The sequence below is a fragment of the Pezoporus wallicus genome, unplaced genomic scaffold (genome assembly GCF_028554395.1).
Source record: "Pezoporus wallicus isolate ANWC-B61680 ecotype Strahan unplaced genomic scaffold, APGP_CSIRO_Pwel_v1 contig_5524, whole genome shotgun sequence".
NCBI classification, from domain to species: Eukaryota; Metazoa; Chordata; class Aves; order Psittaciformes; family Psittacidae; genus Pezoporus; species Pezoporus wallicus.
The window spans coordinates 1,507,028-1,533,129 of NW_026636622.1; the positions used below are offsets into that span (position 1 = coordinate 1,507,028).

The 26,102-nt window shown below is 41.2% G+C and overlaps 1 protein-coding gene across 5 annotated transcripts in view; it reads left to right on the forward strand.

Annotated features, from left to right (window-relative positions):
* ARHGAP22 (Rho GTPase activating protein 22) overlaps positions 1-26,102 on the forward strand; it is a 161,521-nt gene that overhangs the window by 56,618 nt on the left and 78,801 nt on the right. Inside the window, exon 1 of one of the 5 annotated variants that reach the window (XM_057401052.1) lies at positions 2,829-3,041. The exons of the other annotated variants lie outside the window; for them this stretch is intronic. Within the exon in view, the coding sequence (XP_057257035.1) occupies positions 2,933-3,041 (109 nt within the window). The 5' untranslated portion in view covers positions 2,829-2,932. Of the gene's footprint in view, positions 1-2,828; positions 3,042-26,102 lie in introns of those variants that run through there. 5 annotated transcript variants of the gene reach the window in all.

The window sequence follows — 26,102 nt, forward strand, 5'->3', positions numbered from 1 at the left end:
TTAGAAAATATAAATCTCTCAATTTTGTTTGATCCAGTATCTCTGTAATGTTGTGTTGAGCCTTCAGACCCTTCAGGGGCAGAATTTTGCAACATACTGGACAATCAAGATGTTAGGGTACAGGATGAGAGTTTCTAGGGTTGCTTTTTTTATTTAGACAGAGGTTCTGAGTGGAAGTTCTGCACTCTTACCTTCATTAGCTGACTTCTGAGATGATCTCTCTGGGCCTGACTGAAAGAGAAACTAAACAAAGTTTAGCCATTGAAGACTCTTGAATTTTCCATGGGATGACAGATCTGGCTTCTACACCTCCCAAACATTGCTCAGCTATCTTAAAATGGTTGGTTTGGTGTAGCTTTGGTTTGGGTTTTTTTCCCTTTGCTGCCCCTGCCTCATACCACCCTTCCACACACTATTTTTTTTTTTCCTTCCATACTTTTGTTTCCTGGATCTATTCCCAAATCTTCTGCTCTCAAAACCGACACAAACGTATATCAAAGTCACCAATATAGTGAAGATGTTTCTTAAATGAATCATCCTTTTTCTTGTTTGCTGAACCACTGTTGAACTGATTTATTTTGGATGAAATCTTTATTGTCCTGTGAAATTGAAAGTGCGGATGGTTCATGCATATGCAGGTGGCTATCTAAAAGCTGTCACTATTGGCTTGTTTTATTGCTGAACTTCACTGTAATTATTATTGCCAACCAGAGCAAAAGCAAGGGAAGAGCTAAGTGCTCTTTAACTCCATTTAATGTAGCGATGCTCTCAGTAATGTCGCATTATGTCCATGTGATAAGGACATTAGAGTCTCTGCCTCTTTCTTGCCATGAGTGCAGCTGAAGATTATTCTCTTTAAATACATCATGATAGTTACTGCAGTAAGTTAATATCTGCTGTTTCCCCTTGGGACCATTTAATTCTCTCAAGTAATGTAATGTAATCAAAAGGGAAGATGAACATTGTCAATTTTCCAAATATTTTGTGAAAATAAAGGGAGTTTAGAATTGTAATGTTTCAGTAACAGAAATGCAAGTATTTATGATCTGCTTTACTGAAGCTGCCAGCTTGGTTGTTTAAAAAGTGTGTGTGTGTGCGTGTAACCCCACAGCAGCCTCTCTGTCAATGGGAGGTGATGTACATAGTAGTCCTAAAACTTCTTAAATGTTCAAATTTTAACAACTTTTAGTTGTTAAACTAAAGTTGTTTTAGTTTATGGGTTGCTCTGAGGAATAGCATCTAGTCACTCCGCAGAGCTGACTTGGCTATCAGGGTGAAAATGCTGGAGAGCTGGATGTTCTCTTCATATGTTTTATCTACCACTTAGTAAACACTTTGTGTGAGTTTTCCAGAATTTGGAAATCTTTCCTCCACCCAGCAGGGTGCTCTCTGGATAGGCAGTTCATGTGCCTCTTTGAGATCAGATCTTCCTCTAGCCAAACAGAAGATTCCCTGTTTTACAGGGGAAGGTAGTACTTTGCACAAGAGATTTCTAAGCAGCTATTGGTGGTGTTTGACAAGTTTAGAGGCTCAACAAAATAACTGAGATGAGTTCTCATCCCTCCAAGAGGGCCAAATTGATACCAGCAAAGCCAGAATACTGGAATTCCTTCAGAATATCATGAGCTTCCTCAACCATGTTTAGTGATAAGGCAGGAAAGTTTCTTGCCCTACCCATCTATCATCTTGTGGGGAATGTGGTTTTCATTTGTTTTTTTTTTTTATTAACCTAATGAATGTTCATAATCTGAGGTAGCTCAAGTGTGCAGTAACAGTTCAATACTCTGCAGGATGACCTCTTTGTAGTTTTATCTTACAGACTCAGTAGATATCTGCCCTTTATTTTATTCAGTTTCTATCCTGGAAGTCCCAGTCTGAAGAATTGACTTGATTTCAGAGGGCTTGGATATGTCTGGGAGCAGGAGCTGCAGATTCTCACCAGGTCTCAGTTTCAGGCTCTTTCTGATATTTGAACTATACTTAAAGATATATCTCCTTGTTACCACCCCTGCTTCTTCATACGCCAAACTTCTCTTTGTGTATGTCTCTTCTTCCACCTACACTGTCATTTGTGTGTTGCACGTTGCTATTGGAGCATTCTCTTCTGCTGTGCCCAACCTGGAATAGATTTCATCATTCAGTCTCTTGCTTGTAACATCTAAGTCATAACATTTGGTTCAAGCTTTGCAAAGGAGCCATGTTTGCCTGTGAGTTTCTGTATAAATCAAAGCTATGCAACTATGCCGCAATGCTTAGGGCATTCCTGCTTCTGTGCAGTGGCTCTCCAATGAGCATGGTCCCTGCTAGTTTAAGTTCAGTGCTGTGGGGTCTGGAAAGCAAACGCTGAATGATCACAGAACCAGCAAACATCTGTTCTAGGGATGTTCTTTCCTTATCCCAAAACAAAACTCTTATCTTGTCTTTGTGGCTAGTGATTTAGTCAGGTTAATGCAATTAAGTGTTTAAACAAACCTTCTGAATATTGCTAGCACAGAGCTGACCTTTGCAAGAATGCAAAGTCCCTGTAACTCTCGGTACTTGCAATCCCTGCAGAGATACTCAGAGATACATGGTTAAGTGTTAAACCTTGGTAGGGGGAGCATATGATATGACCCTGTGCTGACATAATTTGCAAGAGGTGAAATAGCCTTTCTAGTATTTTTTTGCTCACACTGAAGACTTATATTTGGCGTCTGCTGCCCTTCGGCCAACTGAGAGCAAGCATCTGCCACTCGCATAAGGCAGACTCTGGCGGCTCTCACCCCTTCGAAAGGACAAGTATACTTAATAAGACAGTGAGGGTTAATGGGCAAATAGAGCCGTGAAGCGCCGAGGTCTGCCCAGGGCCGGCTAGAAATACGGGCGCCAAAGGCGGGGAGCCCCAGGGCACCAGCCTGCCCTCGCCCCCTGCGCAGCCTGTTGGGAGCCCGGGATGCTGCGAGCGGCCTCTCCGGGCGCTCAGCGGACGGGCAGGGCTCCGGGGAAGCGGTCACCTGCCATGGGGCTGTGCTGCTGCGGAGGCTGCGGTGAGGAGCACACAGGTAACGAACCGCCCCTCGGCGGTGGCAGCGAAACTGAGGCGGTGGCCCCCTCCTTTTCCCCTTTGTCTCCGGTCCGTGCAGCGCGGCTCGGTCCTGCCGGGGCCGGCTCTCAGCCCTTGGGGAAGCGGATCCGCCGGCTGGTCGCGGCGGCGGCGGCGGTCTGAACTGCCTTCTGCTTGAACAGGACACAGTGGAACGGGAAACGGGGCTGTTTTCCCCTAGTGTTCAGTGTCTAGTCCTTCGGAAGGAGCCGTCGTTTCTTTTGTGGTTCATTTTTTCATTTTTGAAGAAAAAAGAATCCTAAAAACTATCTCTGCGCGTGATCTTGTGCTTAAGACATAAACTTCCACAAACTTAACTTGTTAGTGGAGAAAAAGAAGAAACAATGGATTGTGTATTAAGCATAAGGGGGAGTAGTTGTTTCTTTTCTTTTTCAGGAAGGCTGTTAAAGTGACTACAGGATTAGCTGACAGTCTTTCCTCATCTGTTCTATGTCCTGATGGACTTTTGAATACTTTCTGAAGTGCTGAGCTCCCAGGTGTCTAGAAGGGGTTGATATAAGAGGCAGAGAGGTGGTGTCTCTGACCAGCGTGAAGATACTGTAATTCCCCTGTCTCCATATGGATTATCAGTTACTCCCAAGGTGGCTTCTGAAGGAGGTTGCCTGTTAGGACCAGCCCTCGACATCCTGTTTGCTTTGGTGCAAGTTCGTAGTTTGGATCCAGGAGCGTTAAGAACAGGTTATATATGAACCCAAAGAGAAGTGTAACTTTTCTTGGTAGAAAACAATCTCTTTTTAAGTACTTAAAACCATTATAAAAATGTTTTATAAAAAAAAAAGATCATGGTACTGAAAAACATTAATGTGCTTGGAGTTTGAAAAATGAGCTCTTTAAAGCTTTTAACTTTCTGACAGCTGAAAACAATTATTTTGCAGTAATCAAAAGTTCTTTGAAGTTGAATTATGGAGAAATGGGGGGGGAGTTATTTTTTGTGTAAAACTTTGGAAAAAGCAAAGTGTACTCTTAAAATCACTAGACTGAAAGCTTGCTTCAAAAAAAATTGTAGCAATTTAGCACACTTTTTTGTTTGAGACGAAGGCAAAATAAACACTGGGTGAAATTTGGTGAATAAAAGACTGCAGTCTGTATCACAGTTGTATCGGGATAAAGTTTTTCAATATATGTAAGCTTTGTGAAGTTTGAAGAATGCAGTGTAAAAATAAAGCTAAATGAAAAGCACACTGATCTGAGGTAATATCAATATCGATTATGTTAGAAAGAAGGATACACACTGAAATTAGTTTTCCCTTTCAGGAGACATGTCAGGAGTACAAAAGATCAGGTAAAGGTGGGTCTGGTATTTCAGTCTATTATTGAGTTGTCAATGCCCAGATTCTTTGAGTGGTACCTGATGAAAGTATCTTGCTCTTCCTTATAGAGACAGGCTCAGGTAAAAATCTTTGAGCAAAATACCCCTGAATTTTGGATAGGAAATACTACTGGGTTTTACATTTGCTTCTGGTTTTAACCTGTAGAGAAAGGAAGACTTTTTTGAGGACTACTTTCAAGGGTAGTCCATTAAAGGCCCTGTCATGATCTCCGTCTTATTTTGAAAATCTAGTTTTAAGTCATTCCTTTTTAATGTTATAAATCTTCTGACCAACTCTTAACCCACGTAGAAGGTTGAAAAGTACTTCACAAAGGTCATGTGCATCCATCCAGATGAAACTTAAGTCTCAAGTTTAATATAACTTTTCTGTTGTTACTAATATGATCAGGGAGGTTAAAAGTCAGTGGCCTGTCTTGCTGGTCTGTTACTCTGGGGGAAGTCCTGAAGCACCAAGCTGTGATTTGTATTCTTTATTGGGACCAAATTCAGCTTTGTATGATGCTGCTGAAGCTAATTTGTTTCTTGGTCCTTGGTGTAGGCCCTTTTAAAACAGTAAGTTTGTTTTCCAGTGCTTTTCAGACACCTCTAGATTTATAAATTATGTAGAGAAGCCATTGACTGGGATTGCCTATGCTGCTTTCACACTTTTCTATGGCCTCAGTGGAAGTTTTTGCACTTGTTTGCTCCTATGGCAGAATTTCACAAAAGTCTTTGTATTTGGCTTCAGAGACTGGTTTAGGCTACCATTGCACTGGCTGTCTGACCATGAGGTTCAACTACTCCTACTCTGTTGTGAGACTACCTTCAGCAGATGTGGGAGGAGAGGTGTGGCTGGGGAATCAAGGTGCTGATAACAGTGTTGTGGGTTTTTGCATTTGCCCTGGCAGCTTTTGCCTTGATAGGCTTTTAGCACATCATGCACAGATAGGGCTAACTGATGAGTAGATTCTGTTTACTTAGAACAACTGGCAGACTAAAGTGTTAGTTGTCCTGAACACAGCTGGTTATCTGCAGCTAGCAGGAACAAGCTTAATAAGGGAGTAGGACTTAAGGGATATTTGCTTTTGTTTAAGGCCAGAATGGAATTGAAGTTTTGTTGTCCCTATCCACCCACCTACTTTTGTCCCTGTAGTATAATTATCATGCTGGCTAGAAAGTACCTGTGTAGGAATATTAGAATTGTCCCTTTACCTTCTTTAGATTCAATGATTTGTTATGTGCTGAAATCAGAAGGTGGGAGAAGGATATGATTGTTGGTAGGGATTGGAATGAAACTAAAAATAGTCTTCCATCCACCCCATTTGGGTATGACTGTCAGCTCCTACTAGCCTGAACCAGACTGGAATCTGAAGCTGGTGGAAGTGTGTTTTCCATGTGCTATGCTTGATTATCCACACTTTCCTATTTCCTGAGCTTGCCTGTTTCATGTGATTGTATTTCTTTCCTTGGCATTTTTTATACTGGCAGTTGTTCCCAATCAGATGATCCAAAAAACATTCTTACTGTAATGTTGCATAGATTTCTGGTGACTTTCCAGTAATGTAATTAAGATTGTAAGCAAATACTACTTTTACTTTCTTTAACCTGGTCATCAACTTGGTCTTCTCAATTTAGCTCTCATAAGGAGGCCCACATTGTGTTCACTATGGTAAAAAGTGACTTGTACACAAGTGGATTCTAAATTACTTTGGGGCAAGCATCAAGGATAACTCAGTTTTCAGCCAAACAGTATTTGCTGTATGAATCTTTTTTGATGTCAGCTGCCAAGGCGTGTTTTGTTATGATTTTGCGCTTAAGAAAGTTCAAGGTGTGTAAGGCTTGTAAAACAGGGAACTGAGAAAAAGGGACTTACCTGATATGAAAGATGGCTAGAATTTTTTTGATAGTTGTGCTTTATGTAAAAGGAATAGAAAGGGAAGTATTGAGAAAGTAATTTGTGTCTGTTAGATAAGGCTGGTATCTTCCCCTGCAGGAACAAAAAGGGTATGGCTTTAAGAGAAAACGGTACTTTGGAAGTCTATCATTTGTAATGCATGCAAAATGTATTCAGTGTCTTCCAGTCTGTGGTATTGGAACACTTTAGAAATGTGGTCATGATAGGGTTCATGATACTGCATCAGTTAAGGAACTAATCATAGAATCATAGAATGGTTAGAGTTGGAAGGGACCTTAAGATCAAGTTCCAGCCCCCCGTTCCTGCAATGTGCAGGGACACCTTTCACTAGAAGGCTCTGTCCAGCCTAGCCTTGAGTACTTCCAGGGATGGGGTGCTCACAGTTTCTTTAGGCAACCTGTTCCAGTGCCTCACCATTCTCTCACAGTAAAGAACTTCTTTATATCTAACCTAAATCTCTCTTTTTTAAAAATTTTGAAAACTTTCTAATTTTTCTGTTTAAAAAAAAAGTAAAGGAAAAAGAAAAAACAACAAATCAAACAAGCAAACATTAAATTGATACATCTATCTACTTATTTTTCTGGATTTTTTTCAGCCTTCCTAGTAACTATAACGATACCTTCTGACAGAAGGCCAGCACAAGTTCTCACTCATGCTGTTACAAGACATAAGTCTCACTTAGACTGTTGAGTAGGTTTTGACTATGTTATATGCTTGGCTCCTGTAGACAGTTTGTTAGTCTGTGCAGCCATGTGAAGTGCACAGTATCACAGCTGCAGTATTTTAGAGTTATGCAGTCCCTGAGATGAGAAAGTATGTGTACGAATAAACTTGCATGTTTGTTATTTTGCCCACTTTCCTTTCTAGGAGAAACAGTTCTTTGTGTGGTAGGACTTGAGCACTGTGAGAACAGCCTGTGTTGGGTAGGAATGTGTATAAAATTAATGTGTGAACTCATTTCTCATTTCAATAAGTTGATCAGTTTACTTGATAACTGTAGTAGAAAAAAGGACTTGTGTGTCTTCTGAGAATTCTACATCCATTATGAAAACCCAAGATGTAGGGAAGGTTATAAAGGAGGGATTCAAAGTCTTTTCCAAAATATAGGAAAAAGTGAACAGGATTCTGTTAGTGAGGACCCTGAAGAATGTCACCTTCATGTGTCTCCAGCTAGTGTTCCCTGGTTTGCACCCATGTACCTTAAAATCGAATAAGGGTGACATTTGGAGGGCATGTCTTGAGGCATGTGGGAGACTTATTTGGTTATTCTGCTAAAATTAAAAAATTAATTAGAAATTTGGGAAAATGAGATTTGTTATAAGAAGAAATATTATCCTGGAGTTATCTGATCGATTATTACTCATGCAGAAAATTTTTTAGTGACTGGTTCTGTCAGTGAAAGTAAACACTAACCTTTGACCTAGCACAGCAGAGCTGTTGCTGTGTTAGCTGATAGTAAAGTCCTGTTAACCTTTATGGTCTATACCTCTTATGCTCCAAAGAGAAAAAAATAAGCTGATAGCATTTCAAAGGCTTGATCATGTGTTTTGTCTCTTGTCTGATTCACTGTCTTTTTTTCTTGGACTGATAATGGAAGATATTGGCTGGTTTCTAAGCAGAACTAGTTGAAATTTTTATCTTGAAATGCTTCACTAAAAAGTCTTTTTAACCAAAGGTTGTATTTCCACAGCTTCTGGTTGTTGTGACTTGGAAACATAATTTTCAACAAAAGGAAAGTGTATTTTTTCCTATAAAATTAATAATTTGTGCCTAAAAGTGCTGTATAATTCTGGTTATCTTTTTTACCCAAGAAAGTAAGCATTACTGTGTGTGATATTGGACTCTGTCCTCCAAAAATGAGCACATGGCACACTGAGTGAAGTGGAATACAACCTTGCAGGACAGGCAATGTGGGGCCAAAACCAAATGGAACTGCTGAGATTCAGCAAAGCAGCAGATCACTGCCTGCATATAAAACCAGGGATCTAAGGAATATGAGTGTGTTAAGGGTGGCCTCACTGAGGCTTTTAATGTATAACAACTCCATCAACTGAGAAGCTTAAGCAGTTCTTTTCTTAGCAAAGAGCGTGGGTGCCCCTTCAATGAACTGCCTTTTATAGGTTAAACTGCCTGCTGTGTTTAATCTGTACACAACTGAAGCTAACACCTGAGGAGCTGATAACATCTGCTCTGTATACACAACCTCTGTCTTGTATTTACTGTCAACAGAGTCTTGTTACTTGTTGATGTAATTTCAGGCTCTCATAGTGAGAAGGCTCATAAAGGCAGCACGGACCCCTGCAGTGACATTGCTTTTGCTCTCTGTTACCTCATCACTCACTCGTAACAGGAAAGCTTCCTAGATTGCATGAAATGGGATGTGTTCACTCTCTCCTCTGACTTGTTTTATATCTTCTCTTTTCTTTTTGCTTAAATAGTGTCCCTCAATACATGAAGGCTTTCAGCCTGTTGCCCTACCACAGGTAGAACCTTGCATTCATTGTTCTTGGGACCCAACGAAGTGTTCAAACCACCTGCCATATAATTAAGTATTGTTTAATTAAATGTGCTGTGGGAAAGGCTTATGGAATCTGATATTGCTAAGTCTGTTCCAAGGGGTTAATTTTATGAAAATGCTAACTTAATAAAAAGACATTATAAAGGTCTGTACCTAGAGAATACTTAGGTAGTCTATCCTTGGATAGAATACGATCCAAGGATTTATGAGCCTTTCTAGCCTCATCTAGCTTATATCTAGAATATTTTATACAGAGGACCCCATGAGTGGATTTACAAGGGTGGAATTCATAGATATTAAAAATAAAAAAAAAAGTACATTACAGTAGGCAAACTGAGGTACAGAGAAATCGGGTGGCTTGTTCAAGAAGCCAGCTGAAGACTTGGTACATTCAGGTTTCAGACTGTCAGAAAATTCTCATTTCCTATGGGTCATACTGCTAATAGTTACTGTTGAAATATCAACTGTCCAAATGCTTTTTAGATATTGTTCAGTATTTAATGCCCATTAGTGTTCTGAGTTTAGGCGTTCTCTGGCTGACGCAACTTTATGCACTATTAATTTGCCATGCTAGGTGAAACTTCACCAACACAGAGAAGGCAACAGTAAATCAGCTGTTTCTGCTAATAACTTTCAGAATGAGTTGACTTTCTGTAACTGTTTTTTTTTTGTTGGTTTTTTTTTGTTTGTTTGTTTGGGTTGTTTTTGGTTTGGTTTTTTGTGCTTCTCACTATTGAAAAGCAAACCAAGGCAAGTCTTATTTTTTTCACCATTATCTTCTTTATATGGTACAGGGAAATAAAGTGACTTGGCAAATGCTACCCGGCAAATGCTCAGGAGAATGAGAAAATGGATTCTTGTTTCTTGATGAAAGTGTTGAGATAATTTGTTGTTTACACTGTTGCATTCCTGTATTCTTTTAAAAGCTGTTTTGACTCAACCTGAGATGACAGTGTGGTAAAACTTCAGCGACTCAAAACCACACATTTTCATTAGAAATATGGAATCATTTATTTAATCTCTGTAGAAACACTTCAGATTAGAGACAGTTACCTTATTTAAGAAAAATTCAAATGCATTAACCAGTGTAAACATTTTTAATAACCTCATTTATTTAATTTGGATTTGATAAAACAGTGTTGAAGCATCCTGTCCTAATGTCCCTTAAGACAAAGCATTTAATTAAAAAAATGCTGGAATTTAATGTTCTGTCACTTATAATTTCAGCCTGGATCTGAAAAAGCTGAGGAAATGGCAACCATGAAGTGTCTAGGTTTTGGTTTTTGGGTTTGTTTTTTTTTTTTCTTCATTGAAGAAAAATCCACCAGACAGTAGTACTTTTGAGGCCTACAGTGTCATTTTCAGCAAAGGACAGCAGCTTGTGTTGTATGGTGAACACAGCAATTCCACTGTCTTTCCTGCTTCCAAAATGCTTGGGACTTCATACTCTCTTATAAATAACTAAGCAATTGGAGATCAGAGCAGGTTAGATATGCCTATTCACTTCTCTAACCCACACATTCCATTTGGTCCAGAGCACCTAAGTTGCTATATTGATAATAATAGTATTCTTGAAAGCAAACACAGGTAAATAATCAGCTACTGCTGATTGGGATGATGCAGGACTTGTTCAATTCATAGAAATGAAACAAATGAGCTGTCTGGTTTTTTGTTTTTTTTTTTTAAGCAAGCACTGTATGATGTGAAGAGCCCTCTAGAGTAGTAGTTGAGAACTGAGCGAAGAAGTGGTGTTGGAGAAATGCAGCAGTTAGAAGCTGGCATAGCAGGCTTTCCTTTTTCTTTTTTTCTTGTCCAAATAAATAATTGAATGGAGCTGCAAGAATGAAGGAGCTGGCAAATGAAGTTGCTAAGCCACTGGCCATCATATTTGAGAAATCGTGGCAGTCAGGTGAAGTTCCCGATTACTGGAAAAAGGGAAATATAACCCCCATTTTCAAGAAGGGGAAAATGGATGACCCAGGGAATTACAGACCAGTCAGTCTCACCTCTGTGCCTGGCAAAATCTTGGAGCAGATTCTCTTGGATGGCATGCTAAGGCACATAAAATTCAACAAGGTGCTTGGTGACAGCCAGCATGGCTTCACTAAGGGGAAATCCTGCCTGACCAATTTGGTGGTCTTCTATGACAGGGCTACAGAACTGATGGCCAGGGGTAGAGCAGTTGATGTCATCTACCTGGACTTGTGTAAAGCGTTTGACACTGTCCCACAAGACATCTTTGTATCTAAATTGGAGAGACATCAAATTGATGGATGGACCACTCGGTGGATAAAGGACTGGCTGGATTGCCACACACAAAGAGTTGTGGTCAATGGCTCAATGTCCAGTTGGAGACCAGTAATGAGTGGTGTCCCTCAGGGATCAGTGTTGGGACTGGTCTTGTTTAACATCTTTGTCACTGACATGGACAGTGGGATTGAGTGTGCCCTCAGCAAGTTTGCTGATGACACCAAGCTGTGTGGTTCGGTTGATACACTGGAGGGAAGGAATGCCATCCAGAGGGACCTGGACACGCTTGTGAGGTGGGCTGATGCCAACCTCATGAAGTTTAACCATGACAAGTGCAAGGTCCTACACCTGGGTCGGAGCAATCCAAGACACAGCTACAGGTTGGGCAGAGAAGAGATTCAGAGCAGCCCTGCAGAGAAGGACTTGGGGGTGTTGGTCGATGAGAAATTGAACATGAGCTGGCTTCAGTGTGTGCTTGCAGCCCAGAAAGCCAACCTTATCCTGGGCTGCATCAAAAGGAGCAAGACCAGCAGGTGGAAGGAGGTGATCGCTATTCTGCTCTTGTGAGATTGTGTGCAGTTCTGGTGTCCTCAACATAAAAAGGACATGGAACTGTTGGAACAAGTCCAGAGGAGGGCCATGAGGATGATCAAGGGACTGGAGCACCTCCCATATGAAGACAGGCTGAGAAAGTTGGGGCTGTTCAGCCTGTAGAGGAAAAGGCTGTGTGGAGACCTCATAGCAGCCTTCCAGTATCTGAAGGGGCCTATGAGGATGCTGGGGATGGACTCTTCATTAGGGACTGTAGTGATAGGACAAGGGGTAATGGGTTAAAACTTAAACAGGGAAGTTTAGATTGGATATAAGGAAGAAGCTCTTTACTGTGAGGGTGGTGAGGCCCTGGAATGGGTTACCCAAGGAAGTTTTGAATGCTCCACCCCTGAGGGTGTTCAAGGCCAGGTTGGACAGAGCCTTGGGTGATACGGTTTAGTGTGAGGTGTCCCTGCCCATGGCAGGGGGATTGGAACTTGATGATTTTAAGGTCCTTTCCAACCCTAACTATTCTATTATTCTGTGAGTCTATGAATAACAAAACCACAAGCCATAATCTGTATGTCAGGCACAGTTCTCAGACTGAAGTGACAATAGTAGAATCCATGTTTGGGTACCGAGACCTGCCTGTGGAGTAGTTGCAAGCTGCGCTGAGCAAGGTTCAGCTCCACTGGGATCCCCTGTTGCCTTCTGTGGGAGGATGAAAAACCTTGTCTTTCTTCCCTAAACAAGCAAACCAAGACTGATTCTTGAAGCAGGGGCGATCTTACCTATGCGAGTCAAAGTGTTTGTGTGTGCGTTGGTGGTGTCTCGCCTTTTGCTTCTCTCAAGACAGCTTGGGATTTGGCCTCCAGGCTTGCTGTAGTCTGCTGGCTCCTGCCCCAGGTATCAGTCAGCAGAGGGGATTGTACAGAACAGACTTGTTTGTATTGCAGCCTGTGAATGACAGTCTTGTTGAAACTTCTTGGACATGCTTGCTGACTTGAAAGAGTTAATGTGTCTGTTTCATATGTTGAAAACAGCTGTACATGTTGGTATCAACTGGTTTTATTGCAATTAGTATTTTTGCATCTGTTGTAGGTGATCACAGTGCTGTGAGCAGCTGCTATAAGCAATGGGGTCTTTCAGATCAGTTGCTGACAGTGTTTAGGGGTGTGACTAATTTAAAGAAACAAAACCAACACTCTCGGTTGGATGTTTATTGGAATAATAAACAATGCTATTTTGCTGATTTTTATTCTCTGGATGTATGTTAGCATTATTAGCAACAAAGCATGTAATGACATTTTTAAGGAATGATCATATTTAAGGCTTTAAGCACCTTGTTTTGTTTTTCAGAAAGTTGTCTCATGATGTAATCTAGGTGGTTATATGACAATTCATTACGTATCAGAAAGAACATTGCTTTAAAATGGGAACAGCCTCCCACCTCCCAAAATAATTTCCATAAGGTAGGGTTTTCCAACATCTGAATAGAATAGGACTTAAGTCAGGTTTTTTTTCCAATCATTAATATTTGGGTTATCAAAGAATTTTGGATCAAATGCAAATACAAATGCACAAATCCTTTGTGATTCAATGGCTTTTTGGGCCTGTGATACTGGCATGGTTTAACCCCAGCAAGTAACTAAGTATGCTTGCCCAGCAGCACACTCGTTTAACAGGAATCAGCTCTTTGAAGCAAGATGGTAGTCCTTGTTCCATCAAATCTATGTTTTAAAACATAAAGCGCATTAGCTATTAAAGGGAGCACAAGGGAAGAATGGGAGAACAATGGGTGGTGTTATAGTATGATAGGTCTAATAATTATTTTACCTTTTTTCAAGTAGCATGGAAAAAAGTTCAGGAACTGTTCTGATTGTTGTTTGGAATAGTTGGTAGTAGCAGATAGATTCTTTGTTTTATTACTCTAACAGTTACCTGTTTTACTAGTGACTTTAATTGCAGCAGTTGCCTGTGTCCTAGGCAGTGAAACAGCAGTCTGAAGGGTAAGTTTTGAATTCAGATGTCATCAGTGTGCTTCTGAAAGGAAAGGAGTGAGTCACTAAATTTGGTTTTAACCAAGAAAAAGGCATATCATATAAAACATTACAGCAAGTGTATACTGTGTGGGTGACCCCATGGCTGTATTTTCTAGTTTACAGTTGGCAGATGCCACATGGGAAGATGGACTAGAGTTTGCTGCAGCTTGACCCCATAGACAGGACTGACCTCTTGCTCTTATAGGAATTTCTTGTCTGAAAAAGTTGCTAGTAAGGAGGGAGAGTTCATTGTGCTTTCTCTTGTGGAGGCTTTGACAACAACTGTGATTTGCTTAAGCTTTTAGGAGGATTGGGTCCTCAAAGAGCAAAGCTGAAGAGTATCAGTACTGCTCTGGGGGCAGCTGGGGTTGCAGGAGAGGCTCTCTGCCCTCCCACAGCCTTTGTAGCAAAAATGTTCTCTCTAAACTTTCAAATGCAGCAACATCTCTGAGTAGAGATGGTTATTCAGTCATGCTATGTTGGCAGGTTTAATGAACTGAGCAAATTAATTTAGTGGGGAGTTGAGAAATGAATGAGATTAGCTATTTGACAATCTCCTTTTAAATTAACTCAGTTCTAACAAGTCTATAAAAAGGCATGTCAGCTGAGAAGTGTAATGAAAGTGCCAATTCATTAATAACCTGTGACACCCACTGTACCTGGGAGTACGAGGTACAACCATTGCTTCCTAGCCATTTTGGATATGTCTTCTATTGGCCGTGTGTCCCTGTAGCAGGGACAGCTGCTGTGAGCAGGTCATTGACTGTGTGTTGGCCATTACCAACCAAATGGATTGGTCTGTGCTACTGGTATCATGAGGATGAGAGAAAAAATGCCTATATGAAAGATTCCACTCCCTCTCCCACTTTTCCCCCCTTTGAATCTCCTGTTTGAGTGGCTATGGCAGCATCCTAGAAGTACATGTGATAAACTGCTTTGTCTCCCAGCACCTTTTCTTTTTACCACAACATAAATCATAAGTGAGTTGGTAGGGGAAGTCATTAAGTTATCTCTATAGACTGTAAGGTCTTTTCTACCACGTGTCCTTTTTTTACGAGGTTGCTGGGGTATGCAATGACTCCTTAGTGAACTGCTGCTGTCAAAATGAGAAATGAAAAAGACCATGTATCACCATGGTGTTTTCATCTATGTTCTTGCCATTGAGGTGCTGCGGATAAAGACTAGAATGTAAAATTCTATATTGTATGGGTAAATGTGTTGTGGCATGACAGTCAAATAACACATGAAGAAATATAATAGCATACCAGTAACTGCTCATTTTAGCAATTGTGAGCAATATATAATTATTTTTTTTTTTTTTTTACTCTGCATTTGCTGCAAAGCGTTGTGGTTGTAAATGCCATTTTGCTCCTCATTTTCAACCATTTATAATTTGTAAAATTCACTGTGCAGGTGAAAGCTTTCTATGCTTATGCCTTATTGAAGGGAAATCTGTACTAAATATTAAAAAGTTTTGAAAAAAACAGACTAAACAGTGGGGAACAGAATAAAAACAAATGCTTTCTTTTCCTTGTTACTAATATTCATGTGAACTTTCTTGACTATCTGATGTCAAGACATTATCCCTTATTTTAGGAAAACTTACTTGACTTTTATGATTAAGCATTGGTAAGATTTGATAGTTACGACTTGTGGAAATGGTTCATAAAGTCAGTCCTTCCCTGCCTCCTGCCCCTCCTCCCTCAAGTGCCAACATAATTCTGTCTATTCATTTCTGGGAAAGCACCATCTATGCATGCTTATATGTTGCAAGTACTGAGAACATAGGTAAAAAAAGTCAGGTTCAGAGGTCTGCCCATATAAAATTTCTTGGAATTTTATTCTCAGGTACGTTAAGCATTTGACAGTACTGCTGGCGGCATCATGAGCTGGTTATAGCTGGGTCTGCACCAAATCCTTAGGGCATACTTCAGATGTGTTTGAGATTATGGTTTTAATGTAGGTAATTGGAATCAAAATAAAAATTACAAGGAGCTACAACCCTACTTCTAAGTTATGGAAAACCAACGTAAAATGTAAGAAAATAATGTAAGGATATGTTTACTCACTGTTTTTTGAATCATCTGCCAAAGTCAAAGATGTAAGAGTGTGGTTTTGATTATGTGAATTGTGTTGTTTAAGTAATCTTGTTTGTGTGCTGTAAAAAAAAAAAGAAAAATCATTAAAAAATATGGGGGGGGGGTGTGCAAAAAACAGCAAAATACCCACCCTGAACCAAAACGTAATCAAACATTATATGAAAATTGCAATATTACATAAAAAAAACACACACACACACACAAAAAAAAAAAAACAGCACAAAACAATAATCCTGAAGTAATTTCCTTAAATATAGTGAAAATGGACAACAGCAGGGCTGTCTTCTGCCCTGAAGTGTTCTACATCTCATGCTCTGGGGTATTACATGCTCAAGAAACTGTCATTGTGCTCACACTGGTAGTCCCTGTTTAGATTTTTGCTGATTCCCTGCATCCAGTGTATGCAGCCTGCAGCCAACATCCAGCACCCTACCTGTGTAATTGGTAAAACCCCTTATTGCCATACTGCTAAACTTGGGTCTGTCTGTTTAGCTTGGTGCTATGTCTTTGCACTTTCTAGCTGTATTTATTTATTTTTTAAGGTGGGGTTGTTGAATTTCAACCACTGGACTCTCCAGTGCTTGTTCCCTGACTTTAGGACAGTGGCCTTCTTCTAGAACCTTAAACCCTTATCCCTGTTCTCTATACTCTCAGCCCTAACTGTACTTGCTTTTGGGACAGAGCCTTCCTTGTCCTATGATAGCCAAGGCTGTCCCCAGTGACACTCAGCAAGGTGCTCCAGGGCTCCTCCAGTAGGAACTAAGTAGGGGGTGTGGAGTATGTGCAGTTTGCTTCCCCCCACAGCCTGCTGCCAAAGATGCTTTCACCTAGAGCTGCTCTAGGTACAAAGCGAAGTGCTAGACTGAGCGAGAGTATTCGGTACCTTAAGAAAAACTCTTGGATGAAACTTTCATTTCACCACTATCTTCTCATGCTTTTGAGGACCGTTTTCCTTCTCAGGTGGCAGGCAGCATCTTCCTGAAGTTAAACCACTTAAGCACCTCTAAAAAGGTGTAATCGGGGGCTTTGCTTCCATTGCCCAAAGCATATAGGCCTTTTGTGTCCAGCTCTTGAAGTAATGCTTTGAAAAAAATCAGTGTTTTGGCTTTCTGTGTGGGAAAATCTGTGTGTGCCAATGTGTGTGCCTTGCTGATTAGCCTACTGGGTTAGACACCCCTCTGGAGTGAAGAGTCGGACTGAAGGACGGTAGGAGGGAGGGCTTTGGCTCCATCAATCCCTTTCTGTCTGCAGCTCTCAGGAATGCTGAGAAACCATATGCAGTATTGTTCCCCCTGGCATATTCTCATATGCTTTGACTAGGCTGGCTGTAAGCAATTCAAGTGTCAGGCATCTGACTTTCTCTTGGGAGGCAAAATATAGTTCAACCACCGCTGTAGGGAGTAGAATGAGATTCCAAGGAAATGAGGAGAATCTGCTTGAAAGCAGCAGCAATATGAATGTTCCCTTAGATGTTACTTTCAGGGGTTTACCAGTCTGAGCCAGAGGCAGATTTGGGCAGTTTTGTACCTGCTTACAGTGGCATCGACTTAGAGTCTTACTATATGTTTCTATTTTATGTTGTAATTTGCTTCCATTTTTTATTCTGGGTATCCATTATTGGCATATGTATGGTGGAGGGAGACTAGTACAGGAGAAACACATAAGGAGAGAGAGACCTGAATTAATTCTTCTGAAGTAAGTGGACTACACTAGTTGAGAGGCTCCTTAGGCAGCTGTTTAGGGGGCTGGAAAGGATACCTGATCACTGCTGGTGAGATGTTTTGTGAATTACTGCTTTTAAGCATCCTGGTTCCATGCTTATTCACACCAGACTTGTGTTGCTAGATCACCTGGTAGTATAAATCTGATCATGATCCCTGAACCCATCATTATATTGGATTAGGTAGAGCACATAGTAAGGTTTTATGCTGCAATATTATGGCTTGTACTGCCTGTGGCAGCAGACTACCTGATCCAGTACAAAATCTTCAAGAGACGTTTACCCTTTCATAACGTTTTAGTACATGTGAATATGGCAGACAGAATTGGCACACTTGTTTTGCACTGTGCAGCTGGGATGTTTTGTAATGGAAAATGCTCTAAAGCACACTTTACTGCCTCACAGGATAGCAGCTTTGTGAGTCTGTTTGCATTGCCCAATCCAGTCCCCCACAACTCTATATCCTCTTGAGTATACACTACTAAGCCGCTCACATGAAGTCATAACGGTCTTAATTAATCAAGTCCTTCCACTAAGTCACAGTATCCCAATACTTCATCCATCCTGAGTTGTTCAGCGAGTCAGAAGTCCAAGCCGGTGTTACCGTCAGACTTGGCCAGAGCAGGGAGGGCTTAAGGATTGTTCTCTTTTGTTTGATGCCATAGGTGAGTGGCGTGCAGCATAGAACCGATCAATGAACATCTGAATAGAGGAATTCAAGTAAACCTTCAGAATTTTGTGATTTCTCCTGAATAAAAGTAAAGCGTACTCTGATTTCATGACTTTGATGCTGAGAGACATGGAACTGTTGGAACAAGTCCAGAGAAGGGCCATGAGGATGATCTGGGGACTGGAGCAGCTCCCGTATGAAGATAGGCTGAGAAAGTTGGGGCTGTTCAGCCTGGAGAAGAGAAGGCTGCGTGGAGACCTCATAGCAGCCTTCCAGTATCTGAAGGGGGGCTATAGGGATGCTGGGGAGGGACTCTTCATTAGGGACTCCAGTGACAGGACAAGGGGTAACGGGTTAAAACTTAAACAGGGGAAGTTTAGATTGGATATAAGGAGGCACTTGAATGGGTTGCCCAGGGAGGTTGTGAATGCTCCATCCCTGGCAGTGCTCAAGACCAGGTTGGACGAGGCCTTAGGTGATATGGTTTAGTGTGAGGTGTCCCTGCCCATGGCAGGGGGGTTGGAACTAGATGATCTTAAGGTCCTTTCCAACCTGAACTATTCTATGATTTTATGTATGCACCTCTTGTCTTCTGCTCTCAACACTCCTTTCTGAATTACCTAAAGCAGGAGGAATATCATACTTGCGGAAGAGGTCTCTGCAGCAGTAACCCTTCTCTGACCATGGCTAAAACAAGTCATTATCAAGGCCTGTTTTCACTGACAGTTCAATTTCCCCAGACAGAACCCTTCCTGAGCTGTTAATTATCAAATTATCCAAGTCTGTTATATTTTTGAGATTGCAACAGTTGCTTGACTAGATCTAACCCAAGGTCTGGTATTCTGTCTCTGATGGTGGCTAACATCAGATGTCTCTGAAGTGACAGGGGCCTGCAGCAGGTGGGAGATTATCTACTCCTACGCTAGGTTTTATCATGTCTTTAGCAGCTAGAGGTAACTTAAGCTCTGGAAAAGATCTTTCAGTATTACTGCCTAATGTCTGTTATAGTGAAGTGATTGTTTTTGGACAGTCTTGCTAGCAGTAGGAATCTATAATGCATTTGAGTTGTAAAATTTTGTGGAGTTGTGGAAGTTTGTTTTTTTTTGGGGGGGGGGGGGGGCTGGGTTTGGTTTTTGTTGTTGTTTTCTTTTTTGTCCTTTTCAGTTTGGTGCCTCGAAAGATCTGTTGCCCTTATCTGGTGGCACAGGGGGAGCACCGCTCCTGTTTACTGAACTGCCAGTTCTTCCAGTGGCTCTTCCGAGCGTTCTCAGGGAAGTTTTTAACATTATTTCTTATGAGAAAGCAGTTTTCTTCTTTATTGAAGACTGCTCTGCTTCAGTGATGGTAGAAGTGCTGCTTGTTATCTACTGCTCTTGAAGGCTTCTCCACTGAACAGTGTTAACCTGTTGTTGCCTAGATGCAGCCTAGCCACTTCTGAAAGTATTGGCAAGTTCACCTACTCTTATCTTTTGCTATCTGGAGTTCACTAAATTAGCTCAATTTCTGTAAATGTATTGTCTGTATTTTACAGAAAAGAAAACAAGTCAGAGACCAAGAATGTCATTTGGCTGGCTGGGATTTAACCAGGGAGTGTGGTCCACTAATGGGCACTACTTCTTCAAAGAAAAGTCTGGTTTTGAGACCTTGATCTGTTAGTTCAGGTAAATAAAAGATGTTGGAGAATCACCAAGTCTAAGAATGGAGCAGCCTCACTAGCACTGAGCACCAGGTAAATGTCATCACCTGATGAAGTCTGGATTCAGGTTTCAGCAGGACCTATTTTGTTACAAATTTTAACTGAGGTGATTACCTTCCAACTACTGGAACAAGAACCTAGACCAATAACTTGCATTTCCAGAGCTTTATTGTTTGCAGAGATCTCCCGCAGCAGCTGTAAATCTGCAGCTGAGTGTTCCACTGGTTCAGAGGAACATAAATGTAGAAAATAAATGATGCTGCATATTATTACAGTGTTCAGGAATAATCCAGATGGAATACAGATTTAATCTATTACTATTTTACAGGTGATGTTGCTGAGACACTGAACAGTTAAGGGACTGACCTTCAGAAATGTAGTCACTGAAGTCAGTGGGAGATAGGACACAGCAGCTCTGAAAAGCAAGACCCATGTGACACGCTCAAAGTTGTGTGATGTGTCCTTGGCAAACTGTGGGAGAAAACTTGGCATTTCTGTCTCTGAGCATAGATCAACATTCAGTAGTCTGTCCAGAAAAATGTGCTTAAATGCAGTGCGGATAGGTGTCTTAATGTTATGCTTTGCTGGGTGACAATGCAGGATTGTTTCCATCTGTTCAGTTGGAGAAGGAATGCAGAGCCCTCAGAGGAGAGAGGAATCAATGAAGACTTATGTAGACTAATCCAAACAAGTTTCTTTGCTGTTTTTGAGAATCAAAAGGTGCACAGACTGTTCATTCAGTGAATGTGTGGGATAAGTTTTGGTAAAATGAAGTATACTGAGACAATTCTCCCTGAATAACAGCAATGCTCCAGGGGTCTTGGTGTTCCTTTGTCTTGGAATACTGGGAAAGTTTTGTATTGAAGTGAAAGCCGCCTGAAATGATTTGCTTTTGTCCAGCTTTTAATTTCCTTCATACTGTGCATAAAAATCCTTTCTGGGTCAAGGTGCAACATGGCTCTGAAGAGTGATGACTTAATAACATCAGGGTTGGTGACAGTCCCTGAAGCTAATGCCCCTGAGTGAGCTCAATAAGGCATTTAAGTATAGGTGAAGAACAGATTCAGAGCCTCATAGCACAGTGGTTTTTACTCCATCTCTTTCCTTTTACTTTCTTCCAAACTAAATGCACCGGTTCAGGTTGGGAACTGAGCAGAGCTGCTGTGCAGGGCATGAAATGATGTGTGCATGTGGCTTCTTGACAAAACTTCTGCCATCCAGGTGAGACATAAAGCATTGGGATGCTGTATTCATCATCCCAGGAGGTAGAGAGTACTGGTCCAAATCTGTGTCGTTTAGTACCACAGTAGATGAGATCTTATCCTCTGTCAGTCTTAAGGGAAAGTCATCCTTGAGGCAGCAGTTGCCAGCTATTACTGCTTGGTTCCTAGTCAGACAGTGTGGCTTAATGATGGGTTGGGAGGGCATGCTAGTCTCAGCAGCAAGTGTGTGATCTGCAAGGGAGGGGTTGTTATTTTAGTGGTGATTTGCAAAACTATACACCCTTTCAGCTGGTGGCTATCAATTAGTAGTGATTCTATAGTGAATACTGTTCATGTGACTAAATGTCATGGTCATCATTAAAGCCAGTGATATGAGGCCTGCTAATCTAGATTAAAAATAACTATAGAGTAGAGAATCTCCCTTAATGTGTGATGGGGGATGGGAAGGGTGGTGTGTAAGAGGAAGGGTTATTTTCTCGTATAGGTTTCTCCTGAAGGGAGAGAGTCAGTTCTGACATCCTCATCCAGTGTCAGAATGTTCTGTCCAGTCAGATTTCTAAGAGAAAGTTCCAGTAGTTTTCTGTTCTGGTGGACCTGTTGTTCTGATCTAAAACCTAATTGCTAATTGCAATCAATATGACCTAGGTAATAACTTTTAACTGGAGCATCCATCAAGGTCTAGTCCCCCGGGAGTTTCATAATACCACATACCGGACTTGATGTTTTGTGAGGTATGTACAGAGCTAGTCCTGATTGCCATACAGAATTCAGCAGCTGTGAGAACTTTCAGAAATGACTAAATAATGTATTAGAATATGTTTTTGCCTTGCATACATCTTGATGCTTTCTACATCACTAGAAGAGGATGAACCTCAGAAAATGCAGAGGATGCTATCTTCAGAAAAAGCAGGGGAGACAACTTCTCGTGAACCTAGAAAATGTTATTTGCACAGTTTTGAAGTGGAATAGGTTTTGAATCCATGCGAATGAACTGGAAAACCTGAGACACAGAACTTAAGGTTCAGCTTAGAATATGTTACAGGGAAGAGAGGTAATTTTATATCATAACTTCGGCCATTGTAACCCTCAACCATAACCATACCTGTGAAATTCACTTACTTGTTGTGTGTCCATTGCAAGAGCTTCCTCTTCTCATCTGCTTCTTTGGATCAAAGACCTTCACTTACAGTAATTGCTCATTGATATGAGGGCATGGAGACGTTATGCAGTACAGATGAAAGTAATCATTCCCACCTTTTCAGACTCATCTAAATGTGCAGGATCTATTCCAAAAAAAGTAGACATTGCTTTTGAAAGGACTAGCTGTTCTTAGCGCTAATCCATATTATTCTGGTTTGTTTCCAAGCCCCTTTCATGTGGGGAGCCTGTTTGAATTGCTGTAACTAGCAACGCCTGTTTGGGGTTTTTGTATCATTTTAATGCTTTGTTTCCAGGGAAGCCAAGGTTAATAACCATGATGCTCCTCTAGAGCTGCTGCTTATTGAAATGAAGCACTGTTTAAGGAGAGTACATAAATTCTGTCATCCAAAGTGTCCTTCTAGGACAGGGATAACTGAAGGGTTAGCAGTTGTTTTGCATTTGATGTAAAGCGTCTTCAGCCCTTGGCAATACTGACAACATTGTAAAGGACTTTTGAGCAGATTCAGACTCATGAAATGAGCTGTGAAGTGGTGCTTGGCATTGTGTGTCATCCTGCTCAGAGTGTGCTAATGCAGGTAGATTTTGTGTCTTTTCTCATAAGGGAAAAGGTGTGTTCCTTTCTGCTACTAGCAGGTAATTCATGTTGTCTTCATAATTGGATTTGTGAAGGGGAAAGAAAAATCACTACAAATTCTCAGTTCCTCTACCTAAAATGTATGGGCTGCTCTTTCTTTATAGTTTTTGTAACTTCGCAATTAGTTATTGCACCTGGGTAATTTCAAGTGTCATGTGAATGCTGTGATTTTATTGATGTTACCCTAATGGACTGACTGAATTGTGTATATGCAAAGAGCTGTTGTCCTTGGACACAACTGGTAGTGCTTTATGATTGGGGAACAAGGCTGCAGATTTATGACAGTGTTGTTCCTCCCACCTACCTTTGGCATCCATGCTGAGTAGGTGGAACTTTGGTGTTGTAACCCTAGTTCTTAGCTTGTTACTGTATTGAAAAAGTTCAAACAATTGGAGCTTTCCAGAGTGTCATGGTCAGGATGGCTTGAATAAATTTATTTAAAGTATTGCTTGTTAAACTGAAAGTTGAAGCTCTCTCTGTAACCATTCTACAGGCAAACTTTCCTAGCAGTACTTGTCAATGGGTGTGCATCTTCCTGCTGCTGTGTAGTTGGTAGTGGCTTCGAGGGTAGATAGGACCAGCACATCATGCATCATTTCAAAAAGATGACTTTCCAGGTTTGCTCCAATTGAGTCTTCATCAAAAGGTCTCTTGGAGAACAAAGATGTAGCATTACTTTATGATCGTAGTCATTGCCTACAGCCTTGTAAATAAATATATAAAAAATAAATAGTAAAATGCTGGAGAAAAATGGATGAACTCTTCTGTAAGCCCTAGAATTCCAAAGTGACAAATCGGGAAATCTTTATAGAATCATGAAATAGCTAGGGTTCGAAAGGACCTGAAGATCATCTAGTTCCAACCCCCCTGCCATGGCCAAGGGCACCTCACACTAAACAATGTCACCCAAGGCTTCATCCCACCTGGCCTTGAACACCACCAGGGATGGAGCATTCACAACTTCCCTGGGTAACCCATTCCAGTGCCTCACTGCCCTCACAGTAAAGAACTTCTTTCTTATATCCAGTCTAAACTTCCCCTGTTTATGTTTTAACCCATTACCCCTTGTCCTGTCACTACAGTCTCTAATGAAGAGTCCCTCCCCAGCATCCTTATAGGCCCCCTTCAGATACTGGAAGGCTGCTATGAGGTCTCCACACAGCCTTCTCTTCTCCAGGCTGAACAGCCCCAACTTTCTCAGCCTGTCTTCATACGGGAGGTGCTCCAGTCCCCTGATCATCCTCATGGCCCTTCTCTGGACTTGTTCCAACAGTTCCATGTCCTTTTTATGTTGAGGACACCCAAACTGCACATAATACTCAAAGTGAGGTCTCACAAGAGCAGTTAGAGGGGCAGGATCACCTCTTTGGACCTGCTGGTCACACTCCTTTTGATGCAGCTCAGGATACGGTTGGCTTTCTGGGCTGTGAGCGCACACTGAAGCCGGCTCATGTTCAATTTCTCATCAACCAACCCCCCCAAGTCCTTCTCTGCAGGGCTGCTCTGAATCTCTTCTCTGCCCAACCTGTAGCTGTGCTTGGGATTGCTCCGACTCAGGTGTAGGACCTTGCACTTGGCATGGTTAAACTTCATGAGGTTGTCATCAGCCCACCTCACAAGCGTGTCAAGGTCCCTCTGGATGGCATTCCTTCCCTCCAGCGTATCAGCGGAACCACACAGCTTGGTGTCATCAGCAAACTTGCTGAGGGTGCACTCAGTCCCACTGACAAAAGGCTCTTTCCTTTTGTGTTCCTGTTCCTGTGGTGTCAAATTCCTGTTTCTGCTGAGGTTCCCTCCCGCATTGGTTTAAAATCTTCCTAGGCTTCAACTGTTATTCCTAATGGACTGATCGCATCTTATTTTATATACATGTTAGTCAGGACACATGCAAATATTCCAAGTGTTGCTTGCTGACTACACTGGGAGGTAGCAGCTGCAGCAGTACAGCTCTTCCTAGAACTGTGCTGGGCTTGTTCTCTGCATCTTTAAGAACAGTTCTTACCTTTATGTAGGACCTGTGGCTTCCAAGATCTCTCATGACTGCCTGAGGTTGCTATTTCTGATCTTAAAGTTAAGTATCATCTAAGTATTTAATTTGCACGTGATTCTCATGCTGTTTGCTTATACTGAAGCTTTCCTACCCACTGTGAGAATGTAAGCTCATCTACTGTAATGACATTCCAGCCTTGTGGAGACCCTAAATTAACAATTTGAATGTTTAGTGCCTAAACATCAAATAGGGAAGGAAAGCACCCAGTAGTTATGCTTCTGTTATTCTATTCTTGTCTGCTGTATTCAGTTCTTTCAGTGCACCTTCATTTGGGTTATTTATGTCAGATTGCTTTCTTTTACTTTGATACTCATTTGAAAAACATTTTAAGGAAATTAAATGTTACAGCTTTTTAGAAGGAAAAGTTCACACACTGTATGAAGCCTGTAAACTGTGGACAGTAGAATAAAATTATTGTAATCAAAAGTAACATGTTATTAATTTATTCTTGAGCAACAAATCTGATACGCAGAGACTAGGTAATATCTGGGGGATAACTTTTATTTTCTGTCTTTTGGCCTGACTCAACAATCTGTGGACTGTCCAGAGCTTCAGTCATTTAAAGATATGCCTGTCCTTGCAGCAATACCCTTGTTTCCTAATCCCAGTTCTCAAGGGCATGTTGGATTAGTTTAAATAATGAATGTGTCTAATTGAGAGGAGTTGACATTGGATGTAGTTAATACAAGATAAGGCTGGAAACAGAGTGGGTGAAATGTAACCTTTGAGAGGACAAACTAATTTTCCTTTTGAAATGTGTGCCACAAAAGACTTATTACAGGTGTTGACATGCCAGGGTTCTAAAAATCTCATTCTGTGTAACTTCATGGATGCTGAGGCTGGATTCAGTTCATGGACCCCCATTTTCAATTGCTTGGCAACTATGTGAGCAGGACTAGTGTTTGTACTCCAGTCTGTTTTCTCCAGCTTCATGCTGGGAATGGCCTTTGGTCCCTGTGTTTTCCACCTTCCTAACATTTTTACTCAGCTAATGCCGATTTTCCATATTACATAAATCTCACTCCTGATGAAGAGATGAAAGCTCACAAGAATATGAGCTTTACATTATAGTGAATACTGTTTACAACACAGTCATGATGGGGCAAATATGAGCGTCAAGCGAGGTAGCTTAAAACCATACCTATAAAAAAAGGAGGTGGTGTGGGATCTCAGATTTCTGG